The sequence below is a fragment of the Terrapene carolina genome, unplaced genomic scaffold (genome assembly GCF_002925995.2).
Source record: "Terrapene carolina triunguis isolate 2854851 unplaced genomic scaffold, T_m_triunguis-2.0 Scaffold66, whole genome shotgun sequence".
Classification (NCBI taxonomy): Eukaryota; Metazoa; Chordata; order Testudines; family Emydidae; genus Terrapene; species Terrapene triunguis.
Genome location: NW_020664417.1, coordinates 26,128,361 through 26,146,095, shown reverse-complemented (window position 1 = coordinate 26,146,095; position 17,735 = coordinate 26,128,361). Strand labels below are relative to the sequence as shown.

At 44.9% G+C, this 17,735-nt stretch overlaps 1 protein-coding gene across 2 annotated transcripts in view; it reads right to left on the bottom strand.

The window, feature by feature from the left end:
• GLRB (glycine receptor beta) overlaps positions 1-17,735 on the bottom strand; it is a 71,678-nt gene that overhangs the window by 8,830 nt on the left and 45,113 nt on the right. For both annotated transcript variants that reach the window (XM_024211548.2, XM_024211547.2), the window contains one exon: positions 10,398-10,690. In XM_024211548.2, the coding sequence (XP_024067316.1) occupies positions 10,398-10,690 (293 nt within the window). The remainder of the gene's footprint in view (positions 1-10,397; positions 10,691-17,735) is intronic.

Here is a 17,735-nt window from a genome sequence, read left to right as displayed (position 1 = left end):
AAAAAAAAAAAAAAAAAAAAAAAAGAATAAAAAAAAAAAAAAAAAATTAAAAAAAAAAAAAAAAAAAAAAAGTTACCACAGCATCAGAGATTATCAAAATTTTCTCCATGCTTAGAACCAGTGATATCTATGGAAACTGTGTGGTAAAGGTGGCTCCTGAAGTGTAGATTGATATGCATTAGAGCTTCCTGCACTAGCAAAAGCTGCAACAGCAACTGAATCTTCTTTTGCTTTCTCACACACAGGTGTTCATGTGATTTTGTTAGATCTACCAGATGCCTTTCGATAGCAGTGATCATGAGGCCCTGTTAACATATCTGTAAACCCTAGCACTTCCCTTTATATGTTTCAGTCTTAACTCTCACAGATTCTAGAAGGTAATTTGGGGCAATTGGTTTTCTTTACTAAGGACTCTCTCACGTGTAATTCTGCAGGGTTCGGTCTTGTCTCCTTTCATTCAATATGTATATGGATGATATATAGGAGATCAGACAAGATGATCTAATGGGCCCTTCTGGCCTTAAACTATATGACAGTTAGAGGGGTTACTGAAGAGGCTGTGAGGATTGCAATAGACTGATGACACCCAGCTCTATTTCTCCTTCTCATCCAACTCAGCCAGTGCTGCTGAACACCTCATCCAGGGTTTGGGTAGAGAGGAAGTTTAGCTATCTGAAGTGTAGGCCAGGGAAGATGATTCTGATAGAATTATCGCTGCATTTCCAGATGTTCCTATCTGTCTTCTCAGCCATGGGTGTGTGCCCACTTTCTGTTTCTAGAGTTCACAATATGAGTCTGTTGTTGAAACCCCTGTTGTTCTGAGTGCAGAATTGAAGAGAAAGGCTTTTCTCCATCTTTCTCTGGCTCAGAAATTGAGACAATTTCTTGGGACCTGCCAAATATGATCCCTTTGTCATACTGTCACAGCTGCACTCAACAGAAAAACTCAAGCTAGGCTCCCACTGGTTTAAAAGAGGGAGTTTCTACCAGGGAGGGGCTTTCTTGACTTTGGAATTTACTTTTATTCCCCACTCTCAGTCCTAAATAGCATCAATCGTAACCTTTAGAACATGCTGCAAAGGCCACCACTTTACACAGATTGGGAACTGGAGGAGCTAAGGGAGGCAGAGAGATATGTTGATGAGGCTTTCCGGGACACTGTAGGTTTGTCCCACCTCCGGTCAGACAGCCCCTGCACTGTTAAGGAGGATGAAAGGCTCGGGGAAGGAGAGCAGTCAACGGGAGCAGAGGGAAACCTTCCCATAGTTGGGACCCTCCTTCCAAATGATGTTGGGGTATCCTGTCGCACTGAGGTTACCTCTCTGGGGGAGGGAACTCAGTCATTAGGAAAAGGCAGGTGTTAGTAATGGGAGATTCAATCATTAGAAACATAGATAGCTGGGTTTGTGATGACCGGGAGAACCGTATGGTGACTTGCCTGCCTGATGCGAAGGTTGCGGATCTCTCGAGGCATCTAGATAGACTTATGTATAGTGCTGGGGTGGAGTCAGTGGTCGTGGTACATGTAGGTTCCAATGACATAGGAAAGGGTAGGAGAGACATCCTGGAGGCCAAATTTAGGCTGCTAGGAAAGAGACTGAAATCCAGGACCTCTATGGTAGCATTCTCAGAAATGCTTCCAGTTCTACGCACAGTGCCAGGTAGGCAGGCAGAACTTCAGAGTCTCAATGCGTGGATGAGAACTGGGGAAACTTTTGGGATGGGGGAGCCTATACAGGAAGGATGGGCTCCACCTAAACCAAAGTGGATCCAGGCTGCTGGCACTTAACATTAAAAAGGTTGCAGAGCAGTTTTTAAACTAAGAGATGGGGGAAAGCCGATTGCTGCAGCGCAGCACGTGGATCGGACAGAGACTTCTCTTAGAGGAGAGTCTATTGATAGAGATTCTCTAGGTTTCCATCAGGAGGAGAGGATGGAAAAGGATAAAGTATGGGCCAGATCAGACGAGAAACATTTACATAAAAAAGAATCTGACACATCAGAAAAGGGAAGACAAACAAACAGTGACAAGTTTTTAAAGTGCTTGTACACAAATGCTAGAAGTCTAAATAATAAGATGGGTGAACTAGACTGTCTCGTGTTAAAGGAGGATATTGATATAATAGGCATCACAGAAACCTGGTGGAGTGGGGACAATCAATGGGACACAATCATTCTGGGGTACAAAATATATTGGAAGGACAGAACAGGTCGTGCACGCGGGGGGGACGGACGGGACGAGATGACGGGGACGGGCACTCTATGTGAAAGAAAATGTAGAATCAAATGAAGTAAAAATCTTAAAGGAATCCACATGTTCCATAGAAATGCTATGGATAGTAATTCCATGCTCTAATAAGAATATAACAGTAGGGATCTATTATCGACCACAGGACCAGGACAGTGATAGTGACGATGAAATGCTAAAGGAGATTAGAGAGGCTATCAAAATAAAGAACTCGATAATAGTGGGGGGTTTCAATTATCCCCATATTGACTGGGTACATGTCACCTCAGAACGAAATGCAGAGACAAAATTTCTCGATACTTTAAATGACTGCTTCTTGGACCAGCTGGTACAGGAACCCACAAGGGGAGAGGCAATTCTCGATTTAGTCCTGAGTGGAGCGCAGGATCTGGTCCAAGAGGTAACTATAACAGGACCACTTGGAAATAGTGACCATAATATAATAACATTTAACATTCCTAATCTATTAGAGTTCTTTGAAGAGGTCAACAAACATGTGGACAAGGGGGATCCAGTGGACATAGTGTACTTAGGTTTCCAGAAAGCCTTTGACAAGGTCCCTCACCAAAGGCTCTTACGTAAATTCAGTTGTCATGGGATAAGAGGGAAGATCCTTTCATGGATTGAGAACTGGTTAAAAGACAGGGAACAAAGGGTAGGAATAAATGGTAAATTTTCAGAATGGAGGGAGTAACTAGTGTTGTTCCCCAAGGGTCAGTCCTAGGACCAATCCTATTCAACTTATTCATAAATGATCTGGAGAAAGGAGTAAACAGTGAGGTGGCAAAGTTTGCAGATGATACTAAACTGCTCAAGATAGTTAAGACCAAAGCAGACTGTGAAGAACTTCAAAAAGATCTCACAAAACTAAGTGATTGGGCAATAAAATGGCAAATGAAATTTAATGTGGATAAATGTAAAGTAATGCACATTGGAAAAAATAACCCCAACTATACATACAATATGATGGGGGCTAATTTAGCTACAACTAATCAGGAAAGAGATCTTGGAGTCATTGTGGATAGTTCTCTGAAGACGTCCATGGAGTGTGCAGCGGCAGTCAAAAAAGCAAACAGGATGTTAGGAATCATTAAAAAAAGGATAGAGAATAAGACGGAGAATATTTCATTGCCCCTATATGAATCCATGGTACGCCCACATCTTGAATACTGGGTACAGATGTGGTCTCATCTCAAAAGAGAAATACTGGCATTAGAAAAAGTTCAGAGAAGGGCATCTAAAATGATTAGGGGTTTGGAATGGGTCCCATATGAGGAGAGATTAAAGAGGCTAGGACCTTTCAGCTTGGAAAAGAGGAGACTAAGGGGGGATATGATAGAGGTATATAAAATCATGAGAGGTGTGGAGAAAGTGAATAAGGAAAAGTTATTTACTTGTTCCCATAATATAAGAACTAGGGGCCACCAAATGAAATTAATGGGCAGCAGGTTTAAAACAAATAAAAGGAAGTTCTTCTTCACACAGCGCACAGTCAACCTGTGGAACTCCTTGCCTGAGGAGGTTGTGAAGGCTAGGCTATAACAGGGTTTAAAAGAGAACTAGATAAATTCATGGAGGTTAAGTCCATTAATGGCTATTAGCCAGGATGGGTAAGGAATGGTATCCCTAGCCTCTGTTTGTCAGAGGGTGGAGATGGATGGCAGGAGAGACATCACTTGATCATTACCTGTTAGGTTCGCTCCCTCTGGGGCACCTGGCATTGGGCACTGTCAGTAGACAGGATACTGGGCTGGATGGACCTTTGGTCTGACCCAGTATGGCCGTTCGTATGACTGAGAGGCATGATAAGGACTGGCATTTCTGGGTGAGCCTGGGTATTGTTTGCGTTTGATTTTAATCTCTGGTTGGTTATTTTCTAGTTTTGGGAGGAGGGAAAGTTACTGTTTTTATCTGTACCTTTAATAATGTTATGGGTACCCAGAGCCCAGGATAGATTCTGTTTTATTGATTATAAATTGAATGAATAAATAAATAAGAATAACACCTGTTGCCAGACTAAGCCCCCTGCAGGCGGTATATCTGCCCTACTAAGAAGAATGGTTTAGGTGCACTCTGGATGTTTACTTTTGGGTGTAATTTCAGCACATTTTTCCTACTAATGTGCTTTTTTGCATTCAAGATAAAGGTCTTGGGCCCCAATCATTATTAAAGATGCTGATGACACTAATGAAGCACTAGAGGGAGTCAAAGGGTAATTTGTTGCCAGACTGATTCTAGTAATGTAGTGGTCATCAACCGGTGGATCGCGATTGACTGGTCGATCCTAGAAGATCTCCCAGTCAATCGCGATCTCAGGCGGCACAGTGTGCCTGCCACTAAGACAGGCTCCCTACCCTAGCCCCACTCTGCTCCCAGAAGCAGCCAGCGCAGCCCCACGGCCTCGGGGGTAGGGGTCTCCCTCTGTGTACTGCTCCTGGTTGCAAGTACCACCCCCACAGCTCCCATTGGCTGGGAGAGCTGCGGGGGCAGTGCTTGCAGAGAGGGGAAGCACACAGAGCCATGTGCCCCCCGCCCCCTCTATGGGCGCATTGGCCCCTTCCAGGAGCAGTATGGGGCCAGAGTAGGCAGGGAACCTGCCTTAGCCTCACTGCGTCCGCCACTGACCAGGAGCAACCAGAGGTAAGTGCTGCCAGGTGGGAGGCCGCACCCCCACCCTCATCCCGGAGCCCCTTCCCGGAGCCAGCACTCCAAACCCCCTCCTGCATCCCAGCCCTGAGCTTTCTCCCGAAGACAGCACCCCATAGCCCCCCCTGCCCCCCCCCCCCCGCCCCCCGCCGGGGGAAGGGGGGGGGGGGGGGGGGACAGCAGGCGACGGAGGGGGGGGGGGGGATGGAGTGAGCGGGGCGGGACTTTGGGAAATGGGCAGAGCCTCGGGGAAAGAGCGGGGTTCACACTGACAGCTGCCTGCACAATAGCATGTTCACACTTGCAGTGCTAGTTGGAGCGGTGCACTCTGGGCAGCTATCCCACAGAGCACCTCTTTTTTGCCGCTAAGACTTGTGGGAAGGCAGAAGGGGTTGCGGGGCATCCTGGGTCCTTGTCCCAATGCCCCATGATGCATTGCTTTGCATCCCAGCAATCCCTGTGCTTCGGTCCGCATTTGGCGCCATCTTTCAATGGTTTGTGTACAGTGCGCCCTGCCCTGCCTCTTTCAGGCTGCAGGAATGGATCCCGAGCTGTTGACCAGAATGCTGCTCACACTGACCAACACATCACGAGTGGCAGTGGAGTTATTCCTTAAACCACAAAGGCAAGAGGAGTGCGACATTGATCTCGCCACACATACTAGCTACGACACGAGAATGCTTGTGGCATTCATGGAGGTGCTGACCACAGTGGAACGCCGCTTTTGGGCTCAGGAAACAAGCACTGAGTGGTGGGATCACATCGTGATGCATGTCTGGGATCATGAGCACTGGCTGCAGAACTTTCGCATGAGGAAAGCCACATTCATGAGACTCTGTGATGAGCTCGCCCCAGCCCTGCGGTGCAAGGACATGAGAATGAGAGCTGCCCTGTCACTGGAGAAGTGTGTGGCGATTGCACTGTGGAAGCTGGCTACTCCAGACTGCTACTGTCGGTCACTAACCAGTTCGGAGTGGGAAAGTCAACCGAGATCCGACTGCTGTGACTGGCTAGGCTCCTCCAGAGTAGAAAAGAGCTCCTGACTGCATACATCTCTGGCCTCCGAGTCATCCTCTGCCTCTGGTTCCCCCTCACCCTTGTGGGTGCAGCTTGTCGGCGCAGAATCGGAACAGCGGTTTGCCTCCCGCGCCTTGTGTTAGGCGTTCCGCAGCTCCTTCACTTTGACCCTGCACTGCAATGTGTCCCGGTCATGGCCCATTTCTATCATGTATCTAGAAATCTGTCCATAGGTATCATAATTCCGATGGCTGGAGCGCAGCTGTGACTGCACTGCCTCCTCTCCCCAAATGCCGATGAGGTCCAGCAGCTCGGCATTGCTTCAAGCGGGGGATCGCCTGGTGAGTGGAGCAGGCATGGCCACCTGGAAAAATGCACTAAGACCACTGCACGCATCACCGAGCAAACAGGAAGGGGACTTTCAAATTTGCAAATAAATGTATGGGGTGGGGCTGACGGTTGGTCACATGAAGGCAGGGCAGTAGAGTTCAAATTGACGGCAAGAGAGGTGAGAACAGGCATTATGGGACACCTCTTGGAGGCCAATTGTAGCACTGTAATCACCACAGTGTCTATACTAGCACTGCAGTGCTGTAGCCCCGGCGCAGACAGCTGTACGCCTCTCATTGGGGTGGGTTTTTTAGAGCGCTGCATCTGCGCACTAAGTGGCTTGGCAGTGTGTACACCTCGGGAGTTACAGCGCTCGAAGCTGCTTTACTGCACACAAACTTGCCAGTGTAGACTAATTCTTCTAATACTTAACTAGACAGTGTCATTTGACACCTTTAATGATGATTCCGCTCTGCCTTTCTTGACTTGTAAATTGGTTTCAGTTTCTTTACGGAAATTGTCAAAAAATAAGGAGTTTTGTTTGGACAAGAGGTGCATTTGCAAATGCACTTAATTCTCTCTCTCTCCACCACTCAGCTTCTTTTGCCTCCGTAGTCTTCAATCTTGGCACTATCCTTGAGCTCTATAGCTTTCCTCCTCCACCCACTGTCTCAACTCCACCTTTGGTGAAATCTTCAGGTATGCCTATAGTCCTTCTTGCCTTAACCAAGTCTATGCTCTCCAGGATTGCAGTATGTTCAGAAATCTGCTGCCCTCTCTCTTACGAGGAAAGAAGCGTCACCGTCCTCAAGCACCTCCCCTGCTCCTCTTCATTCATTGTAGGATCAAGTTCCACATAGCTTTTCTTATTCTGAAAGCTCTCTGTGGGTTTGACTCCAGCTTACCTCATCAATCCATTGTCGGCTTACCCCTCCCAACACATTTAGGGCCAATCTCCACTTTTGCCTCTCATGCAATCCTATTCCCATTGTTGGTCTCAAAGCCTCCTTTTGAAGTTCCTGCTACCCATAGGTGCCGACTCCGTGGGTGCTCCGGGGCTGGAGCACCCATGTGGAAAAATTAGTGGGTGCTCTGCACCCACTGGCAGCCAAGCTCCCCTCACCCCCCTCCCACCTCCTCCTCCCCTGAGTGCACCGTGTCCCCACTCCTCCACCTACCTCCCAGTGCTTCCCGCCCGGCCGCCACCAAACAGCTGTTTGGCAGTGTTAGCATGCTCCAGGAGGGACAGGGAGGAGCGGGGATGTGGCGCGCTCAGGGGAGCAGGCGGGGAAGAGGCGGGGCCGGGGCCTGGATTTGGGGAAGGAGTTGGAATAGGGGCAGGGAGGGGGCGGAGTTGGGGCGGGGACTTTGGGGAAGGAGTTGGAATGAGGGTGGGGCAGGGGTGGGGCAGAGGGGGGTCGAGCACCCACGGGAAAGAGGGGAAGTCAGCGCCTATGCTGCTACCTGAAACAGCATTCCTATATTTTTTTTTGGTCTCAAATTCTCCATCTCTTTTAAAACATCATTTCTCCCTTGCCTTCTGTATGCTTCTTAATGTTTTCCTCTCTTGGAGATTGGCCTTTATGCCTTATTCTGTTCACCATTAAGTATCTCCACACCATGGTTTCTGTAATCTGTACTAGAGATAGATCCAAATTATACAGTTTGGGCCTACTTTTGAGCTCCTTTTCAGCCCTTCGTAGTACGAAGAACCAGCTGTGAAATGTGGATTTAGATTCCGGAGCTCTCCAAAATGTCAGGCAGTTCAGATATGAAGTTTTCAGTCAGGCATACTTTTAATTTCCAAACTTGGGTGCCAAAATTTAGGCACCTAAGCCCATAGTTGGACACCTAAATAAATAGGCTTATTGCAGAAGTGCTGAGCATACAACTCTGCTCAGCACCTCTACTAATCAGACTACTTATGTAGATGCCTAAATATGGATTCAGGTGCTTAACTTTAGGCACCCAACTTTGAACATTTTGACTTCATTCCCTCGGCCCTGAAATAAGCTAAATACAGTGTGTCAAGCTCAAAGGGAATTAAAGCTGAAATGTTGAGGATATGGAGCACTTTGGCCCTCTCCAGGAACTACCAGTCTCAGAACACCTGTTCTTAAAGGGGCTGCACCTTGGAACAGAGAATCAGCTGGACCCAAACCCCACTATCATTTAAGGAGACAACCCCATTACAGAGCCAAATTCTGTCCCACTACATAAATGCTTCCAAAATTTCTCAGAAAAAGCAGTGTTTCATTTGTACCTACATTCTGGCCAGCAGAAGCCATAAGCACAGCTCTCCCTATCCAGCAAATATTATTCCCACCAGGAGAAAAAGGTGTTCGCATATAAGGGACCCTGATAGCTTGGGCGAACACATAAAACTGTGCAGACCAAACCGTCTCCATCTTGGAGTGCCCTACCCAGGCTCCTGTAATGAATGACCCACAGAGTAGGCCCCTGCAGTTTCTGGGGAGAGAAATCAGGACTGGAGTACAAGCCTTCATCCCACTTCTGCCCCTCTGTTGTATGTGTGTATGTTGGGAGGGAATATTCCTGTTGATTGTCTATGCACAGTGCCTTACCTACATCCAGTCCTTAAAATCTATAGTGATACTCCATCTTTTAGGAAAGCTTTGCAGAACACTACTATTGTATAGCACAGATGAAAGACATGATCACAGAGAAACACCTAATGTTCTCACAGTGTGGTTAAAGCAATTAAAAGGACTTCACACAGTGGGTAGGGGATATGCAACCAGAGGAATACATTGTTTGGATAGAGGATCACATAGATCTGTTTTAGCTAGCAACACTGTAGTCATTTTAAAATCTTAACCTTAATTAAGCTGCACAAAAGTAATCAATTTTGACAAAAGTAATCAATAGATTCCATGCTGCTCTGCTGGAATGTTGTATCTACACTATTCTATTGTAGGGAATTAATGAAATTGGTGCCCATCAAATTGCTAAACACAAAGGGCATGGGCATAATTCCCAGCTGTTCATGCTCAGTGCACCAGAGAGTGGGGAGGCAAAGGTGTTGCTATGCCACCTTACCCCTCCCCCCAATCCAGGGATGACTGGGGGTCCAGAGTGGCTCCTTGCACCAGTTAAAGCAGCCACAGGGTTGGTTTAACTTATGCCAGCCAGAATGATTTCCTAGGGACTCTGCTGCCAGCTGGGATTTCGTGGAGTATACAATAGTCCAACCCCAGCATGTTCCCAGTACTGGTGGACTAGTAGGAATTGGTGTATGTCAGCTTTTCACTAACGCAGGATCCCCCCCATGCTGGGTGAATCCTCCCATGCCTTCTTAGGACAGCTTTTTAAGGTAATTTGTTGGACTCGAAGTGTCGTTAGCAGACCCCAGCCGTATTTTTGTTCAATTAAAATTGTTGAGTCATTGAAAACCACGAGCCAAATTCGTGCCTGGTATAGCTCTATATTTCCTCCTACAGAATAGGCAACAAGTTAAATATCGTCTAGGACAGGTGGGGGTTGGCCTGTGGAGTCCACAGCTATCTAAACAAGAATGGTGTTACTGCCGTATAAAGCCAGCATCAATATAGAAAACTTTGGCATGGGACAGTATGCATAACCATATAATGGCAACTAACAGTCTCCATCAGCTCTAACAGCACAAGAAAAAGGGGGGACAGTTTAACAGGCAGAGATCTCCCCTATTTATAAATGCCAGGACTTCTGGGTCCCTGGGATTAGAAATTCTTTATGTATAATGCAGTACAGCTGTGACCATTTCAAGCAAAGCAGTGAGACTGGTGTTACTTAGGTATGCTCTTAATAAATGCTTACTGAAAACCCTGACTGAATTAAACCCAGTTAAAATTTCACAGGTGCTATTAGAAGTGCAAGATTATCAGAAAGTTGCTTGGTCACTTGATTTACTTGAAGCACAGCAGCAGGCATCTTATTAGGATGTTAAAAACATGTGCTTCACGTTTTTTCACTGGGAACATCTGAACACAAGTAATTTGTGGTGGACTGTTCAGAATGTTGCCCATTAATGACCATGGTGCACAAAGAATAATGTGTTTTGGCTATTTCTAATCCCATTTTTAAGATTAAAACTATTAAACTATGAAAAATATATCTTAAATAATGATGACTGAGAATCACATATCATAGCTCTTACCTGTAAAGTGCTGATGTGCACAGGGGTCCCTGTACCATTTACCGTGTTCTTTTTGGCTACATTGCCTCCTTTCCCTTCTGCTTGATCTGCTTTGGCAATTTTTGCTTTTTCAGCTTCAATTTTCTTTGGATTGTTCAGCATTACCTGAACCACTGCATACTCAACCAGTGAAGCAAACCCAAAAAGAAGACAAACAATCAGCCAGACATCTAAGGCCTTCACATAAGACACTTTGGGAAGTTCAGCAGCAAGAGTCATACATTCAGATGCCAAGCTGAGCACCGAGAAGATACCTAGAAACAGTAAAGCAATATATTAAAGTAATGAAAACTGTGCAGTCTTCTTAGCCTCTTCCCTGCTGGAGCTCTCTTCCCAGTCCCCGAAACATCTATACTGCTAGATTCTAATGGATGACATTTCTTATGAGTGAATGGAACTTCATGATGTAGCAGGTATGCTTTGCGAGAAATGACCATCTGCTGAATATACATGATACACATGCCTTCAGTTAATTAATGGCTTAATAGTCTAGACAGGATTTATATCTAGACAGGATTTTATGAATATTAATAAACTCTGAATGCCTTGAGAAATAGATAAACAGACACAGAGATGCTAAATTACTTATGGTTATACACACACACACACGGAGTCATTTGAGTATGTGTATCTAACTCTGGGAAGATGGAAGGGAATGAAATACACTGTTAAAACCCTGTCTTTTCCGCCATATCCTTTAGCTCTAACATGATGGCCCAGAATTAAGCCAGAGGTGTCCCAGGAATCTAGACAGCATGGAAAATACTTTAAATGGTCTGTATCAGTGTAACATGTCTAAACTACAAGTTAAAACTAGGTTTTTGGTTAAAAATCAAAAAGAAAACCTGTCCACAATTAGCTGCGCAAAGGAAGGAAATAAAATGGCTAGGGACTGCATGGTGTCTTATAATCTCAGCTTCAAATGACTGGTGCTCAGAGGGGGCCTTTGTATGGTCCCAATGAGCACTACTTTCCTAGAAGGTTCTCAAAACTCAGCAACCCCCAGGGATACATCTCACTAATGACAAATGTGGAGATCACTTCAATGAAGCAATTCAGTCATATGCAGTTATGTGTCGAAAAGGCTATCTAAATGGTTATCAAATTAGGCACACTTACACCCTCTTCCCCAAGTCAGAACTGCCATTTTTGGTGCTATGATCTCTATTGGTAAAATTCTTCCCTCAGTTGCACCTGTGCAATCTCAATAAAGTAAGTGATTTTGGATGTATGTAAATAACTGCAAAATCTGGCAGAGGCATCAAGGCAGCCCATATTATCATCTAAGTCGATGACATATATTGTCCAATATACACACTAAAATATTAATTTATAGAGATTTTTTTTCTGATCCTTATCCACTTATGCTTGAAAAATTTTAATGGTCCTTATAATATTTGTACTGCTCCATCAAAATAATTTTAAGCCAAGCAGGGCACAAAATATCAGACTTTATCACACCATTCCCTTGTTGTTTATTTTGCTTAGATTTTGGTGAGATTGTAGTGGCCAGTATATTCAGAACTGCTACAATTAGAAATTTGTCTGCCATCACCTTAGAATCCCAGATTTTATTTAGTATGAGGCATTAATCTAACACTGGCAGCTTGTCAGATATTAGCTACTAAAACAAAGATGGGGGGAAATGATAATAATCAAAGTGATATGATTTCAAAGTCAAAATCTTTCAATATACTGTCTAGAAAGAGATAATATCCCTAGATCATTCTAAAGCTCAAAATTCCAGCTTTCCATTGGTGTAATGCATTTATTTTCTGCCATAGTGAGATATCAGACTGATATCACTGGGCCAAGAGTGAAAGTAGCAAATCCCTGTGCTTGGACCAGATGATTTTCCCTGTTTCATATCTGAAGCATTTGAGCACATACAAGAAATCCACCTTTTTTCCTTGCCTTTCACATCAATATGAACCACTTATCTGAGATGATCTCATTAGAGATTTCCACTTCCCATTTTTAACAGTGGGGAGTGGAAATGCAAATGCAATGTTAGAGTTAAATAAAGCTCTATGTCCTATTTACTGCTCACTCTATAGAAAATGCTTAATACATCTATCCACTTTCATTCAACAGCCCTGAAAATCAACACCTATTCTGAATCTCAATCACCTCACCAGTAGCCAAACAGACTACCAATATGGACTAGTAAACATCTCTTTGTAACTGGATATTCTTTGTAATATGTAATTATTTTTACTGTCTTTAAATATGTTTATTGGCCTAATAAGCTATTTTTGTTAGTATTATGTGATAGGTGTTGAAAACACTCAGCTCTTTACAGTCACTGCCCAGAAGTACGTAAGATCTTGGCGCTTACGATTTTGGACTTAAAGTTGGAAAACTAACTTGTAAATCCTACTGACTGAAAAGATTACAGCAGAGCTTTCATCACTTTGTTCAACAGGGCAGCTGAGGCCACAGTGACCTTCTGCTAGTTTCCATTTGTCTGGAAACCTGGGGTAAAAAGTTCAGTCTCAGAGCGAAAGAAAGGAAATAACATTTATCAGATTTCAAGGAAAGAATATAATCAGGTGGAGGAAAAAGAAATATTCTATTAAGTAAACATTCACTGCAAAATCAACACTGACATGGCTTAGAGAACCTGACAGCAGTTTGGTAAGTTGCACCTCTGAGTGCTGCTGTATTAGGTGCTTACCTAAACTGGCCCAAAGCAAAATGCTGGAATACGGTTGGGGAGGAAAAAAAAAAAAAGAAACTCAAAGTTGAACTATAAACAACAACATTTTATTCCCCTGGAGCACTCAGAGGAAGGGCTAGGAGCCCCTCCACAATTTTGCTGGGGTAGAGAAGTGCTTGGCCTGGGCTGGGAATGTATCTGTTCCTCTTCCCTCTCCTAGGGCCCCAGGTTGGTGGCAAAAGGGGTTTAGCCAGGAATACGGAGCAGGGCTGCTCAGTGCCAAGAGCAGTACCAACCTTTGCATTTCACAGGTTTAAGGTTACATTTCAATTCCTAAGCCTCATGTCCTGATTTCCCTTTATGGGGACTCCCCTACTCTGTGCACACACCCCTCCTACCATAATGTTCCTTTCCCAGTCACATGGAACTCCTAACCTGACTTCTCTCATGACTCCTTCTAGCAATGTGGGATCCTCTTATACCTGGATCCTCTTGAAACCCCCTTCCATATATAACCTGCTACTTGGATTCCCTCTTTAACTTCCTTCTCTCCCAGCTAATCCCTATTGCATCTTTACTGCCTGACTGGTGAGGAGTTTGGGGGGGGGGGGGAACCTTAGCAGTTTCCTCCATGCAACAGAAAGATTTTTTTCTTTTCAAAACAGCCCTTGTTCAACCACGCAGCTAGTCTAAACCTGGCTCCTCTTAATTTCATGTGAGAGGTGCCCAGTAGGACAAGTAATAACATTTCCCCTTCCTTCCCTGATTTCTGTGTGTTGCTCTGTAGCAGAGCGTTGACTCACCGGCATGGCACCTTCTGCTGGTCATCCGGGAATTAGCTCTCTCAGCCCTGGAGCGCCCTCTATGGGCCAGTGTCTCACCCTCTGTTACCTACCCCTCTGCAGTCCCTTTATCTCCATCACATATAGGCCCCACATCCCTCCCAGACTACACTGCCCCTTACCTTGGGGTGCTGCCCCTAACCCAGGGAACCCCACTCCCCTAAGCCCACCTCACCTCAGCGACCCACTGCCAGTCTTCATCTAGCCCCTTTACTCAGGGGAAAACTGCAGTCTACAATGGCCACTCATCACTGGCTAGGGGGTTGGACCTGCTGCCATTCCCTACAGCTCCAGTACCTCCTTAGGCCTTCTTGTCAGGCCTCAGCCTGGGAGATCACCAGGCCTGAGCTCCCCAGCTCAGCCTGCCCCTTCCCCAGCACTGCTCTGTTGAAAGTATCCTGTGCTCCCAGGCAGCCTAGTCCTTCCCACCCCAAGGCTGGAGTGAGATTGCCTGCCTCCTAGCTCACAGCCCTCTTTATACCAGCCCTACCGGGCCCGGATTGGCTGCTACCTGTCTTCCCCTGATTGGCTCCTCGGGGCAGCCCTTTCCCAGAGCTGGTTTTAACCCCTTTCTCTTTGGAGCAGGGTGCTTGCCCTGCTACATGCTCATATAGCAACTGATAGATAGTTCCTTTGCTCAGTACACAGTTTCTGGGGTCTCTGCACGGTACAACAAATGTAGGCAGCAACCAAGAAGCTGGGTTTGAGGAAACACAGGTACATAAGAATTGCCATACTGGATCAGACCTGTTGTCCACATATCCCACTTCTGTTTTAGAGAGATGTGTAAAACAGCCCTTGGTGGACAGTAATGGAATAACCAGTTCATAGAAGTTTCTTCTTAACCCCTGTCAGCTAGTGGTTGGCTTATGGCCCTAAGAGTGATGATTTATAGCTCTTATGTTTTAAATTTCTATCTGAGGTAATGGTGGGCGTTTTCATTACGGTGCTAATCCAGCGGAGCACTTAAGCATGTATTTTGCTGGACTGGGATGTAGTCAACAATCCCTTTTTGAATCCTTCTAGCTTCTCAGCCTCAATGTTATTTTCTGGCAATGAGTTCCACAGGTTAATTATATGTTCTATAAAACAGTATTTACTGTCATCTGTTTTAAACATACTGCCTTTAAAAACCATTGGTCTCCTCTTTGTTCTTGTATTATGAGAAAAGGTACAGAAGCACCTGATTTGCCTTCCTTGTGACACTGATTATTTTTATAGACTTCTATCATGTCCCCTCTTATTCATCTCTCTAAATTAACAGATCTAATCTTGTCACATTCTCTCTTCAAATGGAAGTCTTTACATGTCTCTAATTATTTTGTGGCCTTTCTTTGTATTTCTGTTAAATTTTATATGAGATAGGGTGACCAGAGCTAGCAGAATTCATAGTGAGGCATATCACTGATTTGTGTAATGACATTAAAATAGTTTCATCATTATTTTCTCTCTTATTCTCTATACAGCCTAACTTTTTTCTCCTTTTTTTTTTTTTTTTTTGACAACTGCTGCAGAGGAAATGTCATACACAGCAACCCCCAGGGTAGTTAGAGTTAATTTAGAATCCAGCCATATGAGAAGTTCAAATTGTTCTTTTCAATGTGTATTACCTGGCATTTGTCAATAAAATTTCATCTGCCACTGTACTGCCAATTTATGTAGCTTTATTAGATTTCTCTGCAATACTTCAGCCTTCTTTAGTTTTAACTAGCATAAATAACCATATGTCATCTGCAAATTTTGTCCAGTCCCGCTCACTTGATGGATACCAGCAGGTTGTGCTGAGATCCACCTACTGAATCCCATGTGCTGCTAACCCCCCTGTGTCTGAGTAGTGATTAGTCACTGTTCCAAGCTTTGGCTCTCAAGTGCTCTCCCCAGCTGCAGACCCCATGTGTGACACCCCTCTTGGGCAGTGGGACCCTGAACCCTGGCTGCCTAGGCCCAAGAACCAGTGCCATAGCCCTCCTGAGCCCCCAGTTGTTTAGACCCATTCTCCCCCAAGAATAATCTGGCTGGCGGAGCTCTGATTTCCCTAGTTACACCCAATGGGCACCACATACTAGTAAAGTAAGGCACACAGTTTAGCAAAGGAATTTCTTAAACAGACTTTACTCTTAGAAAGTATAAGAGAATTAGAGATCTATTGAAAACAACAAACTCTCGAATGCAATCCAACTTAATCTAATCTCACCCTCTTTTGGGACTCAGTGGATTTGATCCAAATCTTTAGAGGAGGCAAAGACAACCGTTTTTTCCCACACCCTCCTGCTGAGTCATGTGCTCTTGGTGATGAAAAGTCTCCCCTTGGCTTGCAGAAACCCTCTTTTATTAATTGTCTGTCCCCCTTTGGTCAGCTAAAGAAAAAACACAGCTCTTCTAGTCTAGTCACGTGATCAGACCGGTGAGGATTCCAGCCCCCTCCTCTCCAAACAGGTTTTTGTGAAGACACAGTCCAGTCAAAGGCAGAGGACCTGTAGGCAGAAACCTCATTGTTCAAGCAGGTGAGAGTCATTCAATACTGATGGCCACTTGACTTCTGTGGCACACCTTTCCAGACATAGCACATCTTTCCAGACATAGCACCTCACTGCTTGCCAGGTTCCTACTACCAAATGATCTAATTCAGTGGTTCTCAACCAGGGGTTCGAGGCCCCCTGGGGTGCCACGAGCAGGTTTCAGGGGGTCCGTCAAGCAGGGCCAGTGTTAGACTCACTGGGGCCCAAGGCAGAAAGCTGAAGTCCCACTGCATGGGGCTGAATCCCGGGGCCCTGAGCCCTTCCACCTGGGACTGAAGTTGAAGCCTGAGCAACTTATCTTCCTGGGGGCCCTAGGCAATTGCACTGTTCACTACTCCCCGCCCCCAGCTTTTATATGCAGAAAACTAGTTGTTGTGGCACAGGTGGGCTGTGGAGTTGTTTTATAGCATGTTGGGGGGGGGAGGGCTCAGAAAGAAAAAGTTTGAGAACTCCTGATCTAATTCATAATGACCGCTACAAGTACAAACAGAGTTCATAAAACCAACTGGAATTTGTAATTGGACACAGACATATTCCCCACACTAACACGTCAATTCTCGTGATTAATTAATGAACATAATAAACAGCTTTTGGCCACTGACTTTCAATGGGTCTTGTGCTCCTAAGTCACTCAAAAGCTATTGAAAATCCCACCCATGGAATTTAGGCACAATTACATTTATTTCTTGAACCAATTCCTTAGGACTGAATTGACAGTAACCACTCTCTCCTCTTATGGTTCTCTATAGCTTGAATTGACAGTAGCCACCCTCTCTTCTTGTGGCTCTCTATAGCTAGCTATTCCAGAAGCAATCTTTTAAGGTGTGGAGCAATTGTTTCTCCAAAGGTTGTACAAATGTGACATGATCAGTCGAGACACAGGGAGTTGACAAAACCCATTACTGCTGCTTTGTTGGATTTAGTTGTCTCTGATCTCTCTCAACACTGCATACACAATACAATTTTCCTCGTACAAAGGAAAAACATTAGTATAATTTTACAAGCATATTTGTATTTTTTGACTTGGGATTTGTTTCAATATGGATTATAATGTAAGGTCCACTTCACGCAAAAAATTTCATCTCATTAGACTATAAAAAGTCAAAACTTCAGGATTCTGCTATAAAGTTAGGTTTGTCCTGATGCCTTACTGCAAAACACAATGCCTGTAATTTGTGGGGACTTAAGTCCCAATCCTCCCTCAGTAACACTCACTCCAACCTCCTGAGCAAGTAGTAGGCAAATTATGTACAATCCATTGCTTCCTTTTGGGGTCACA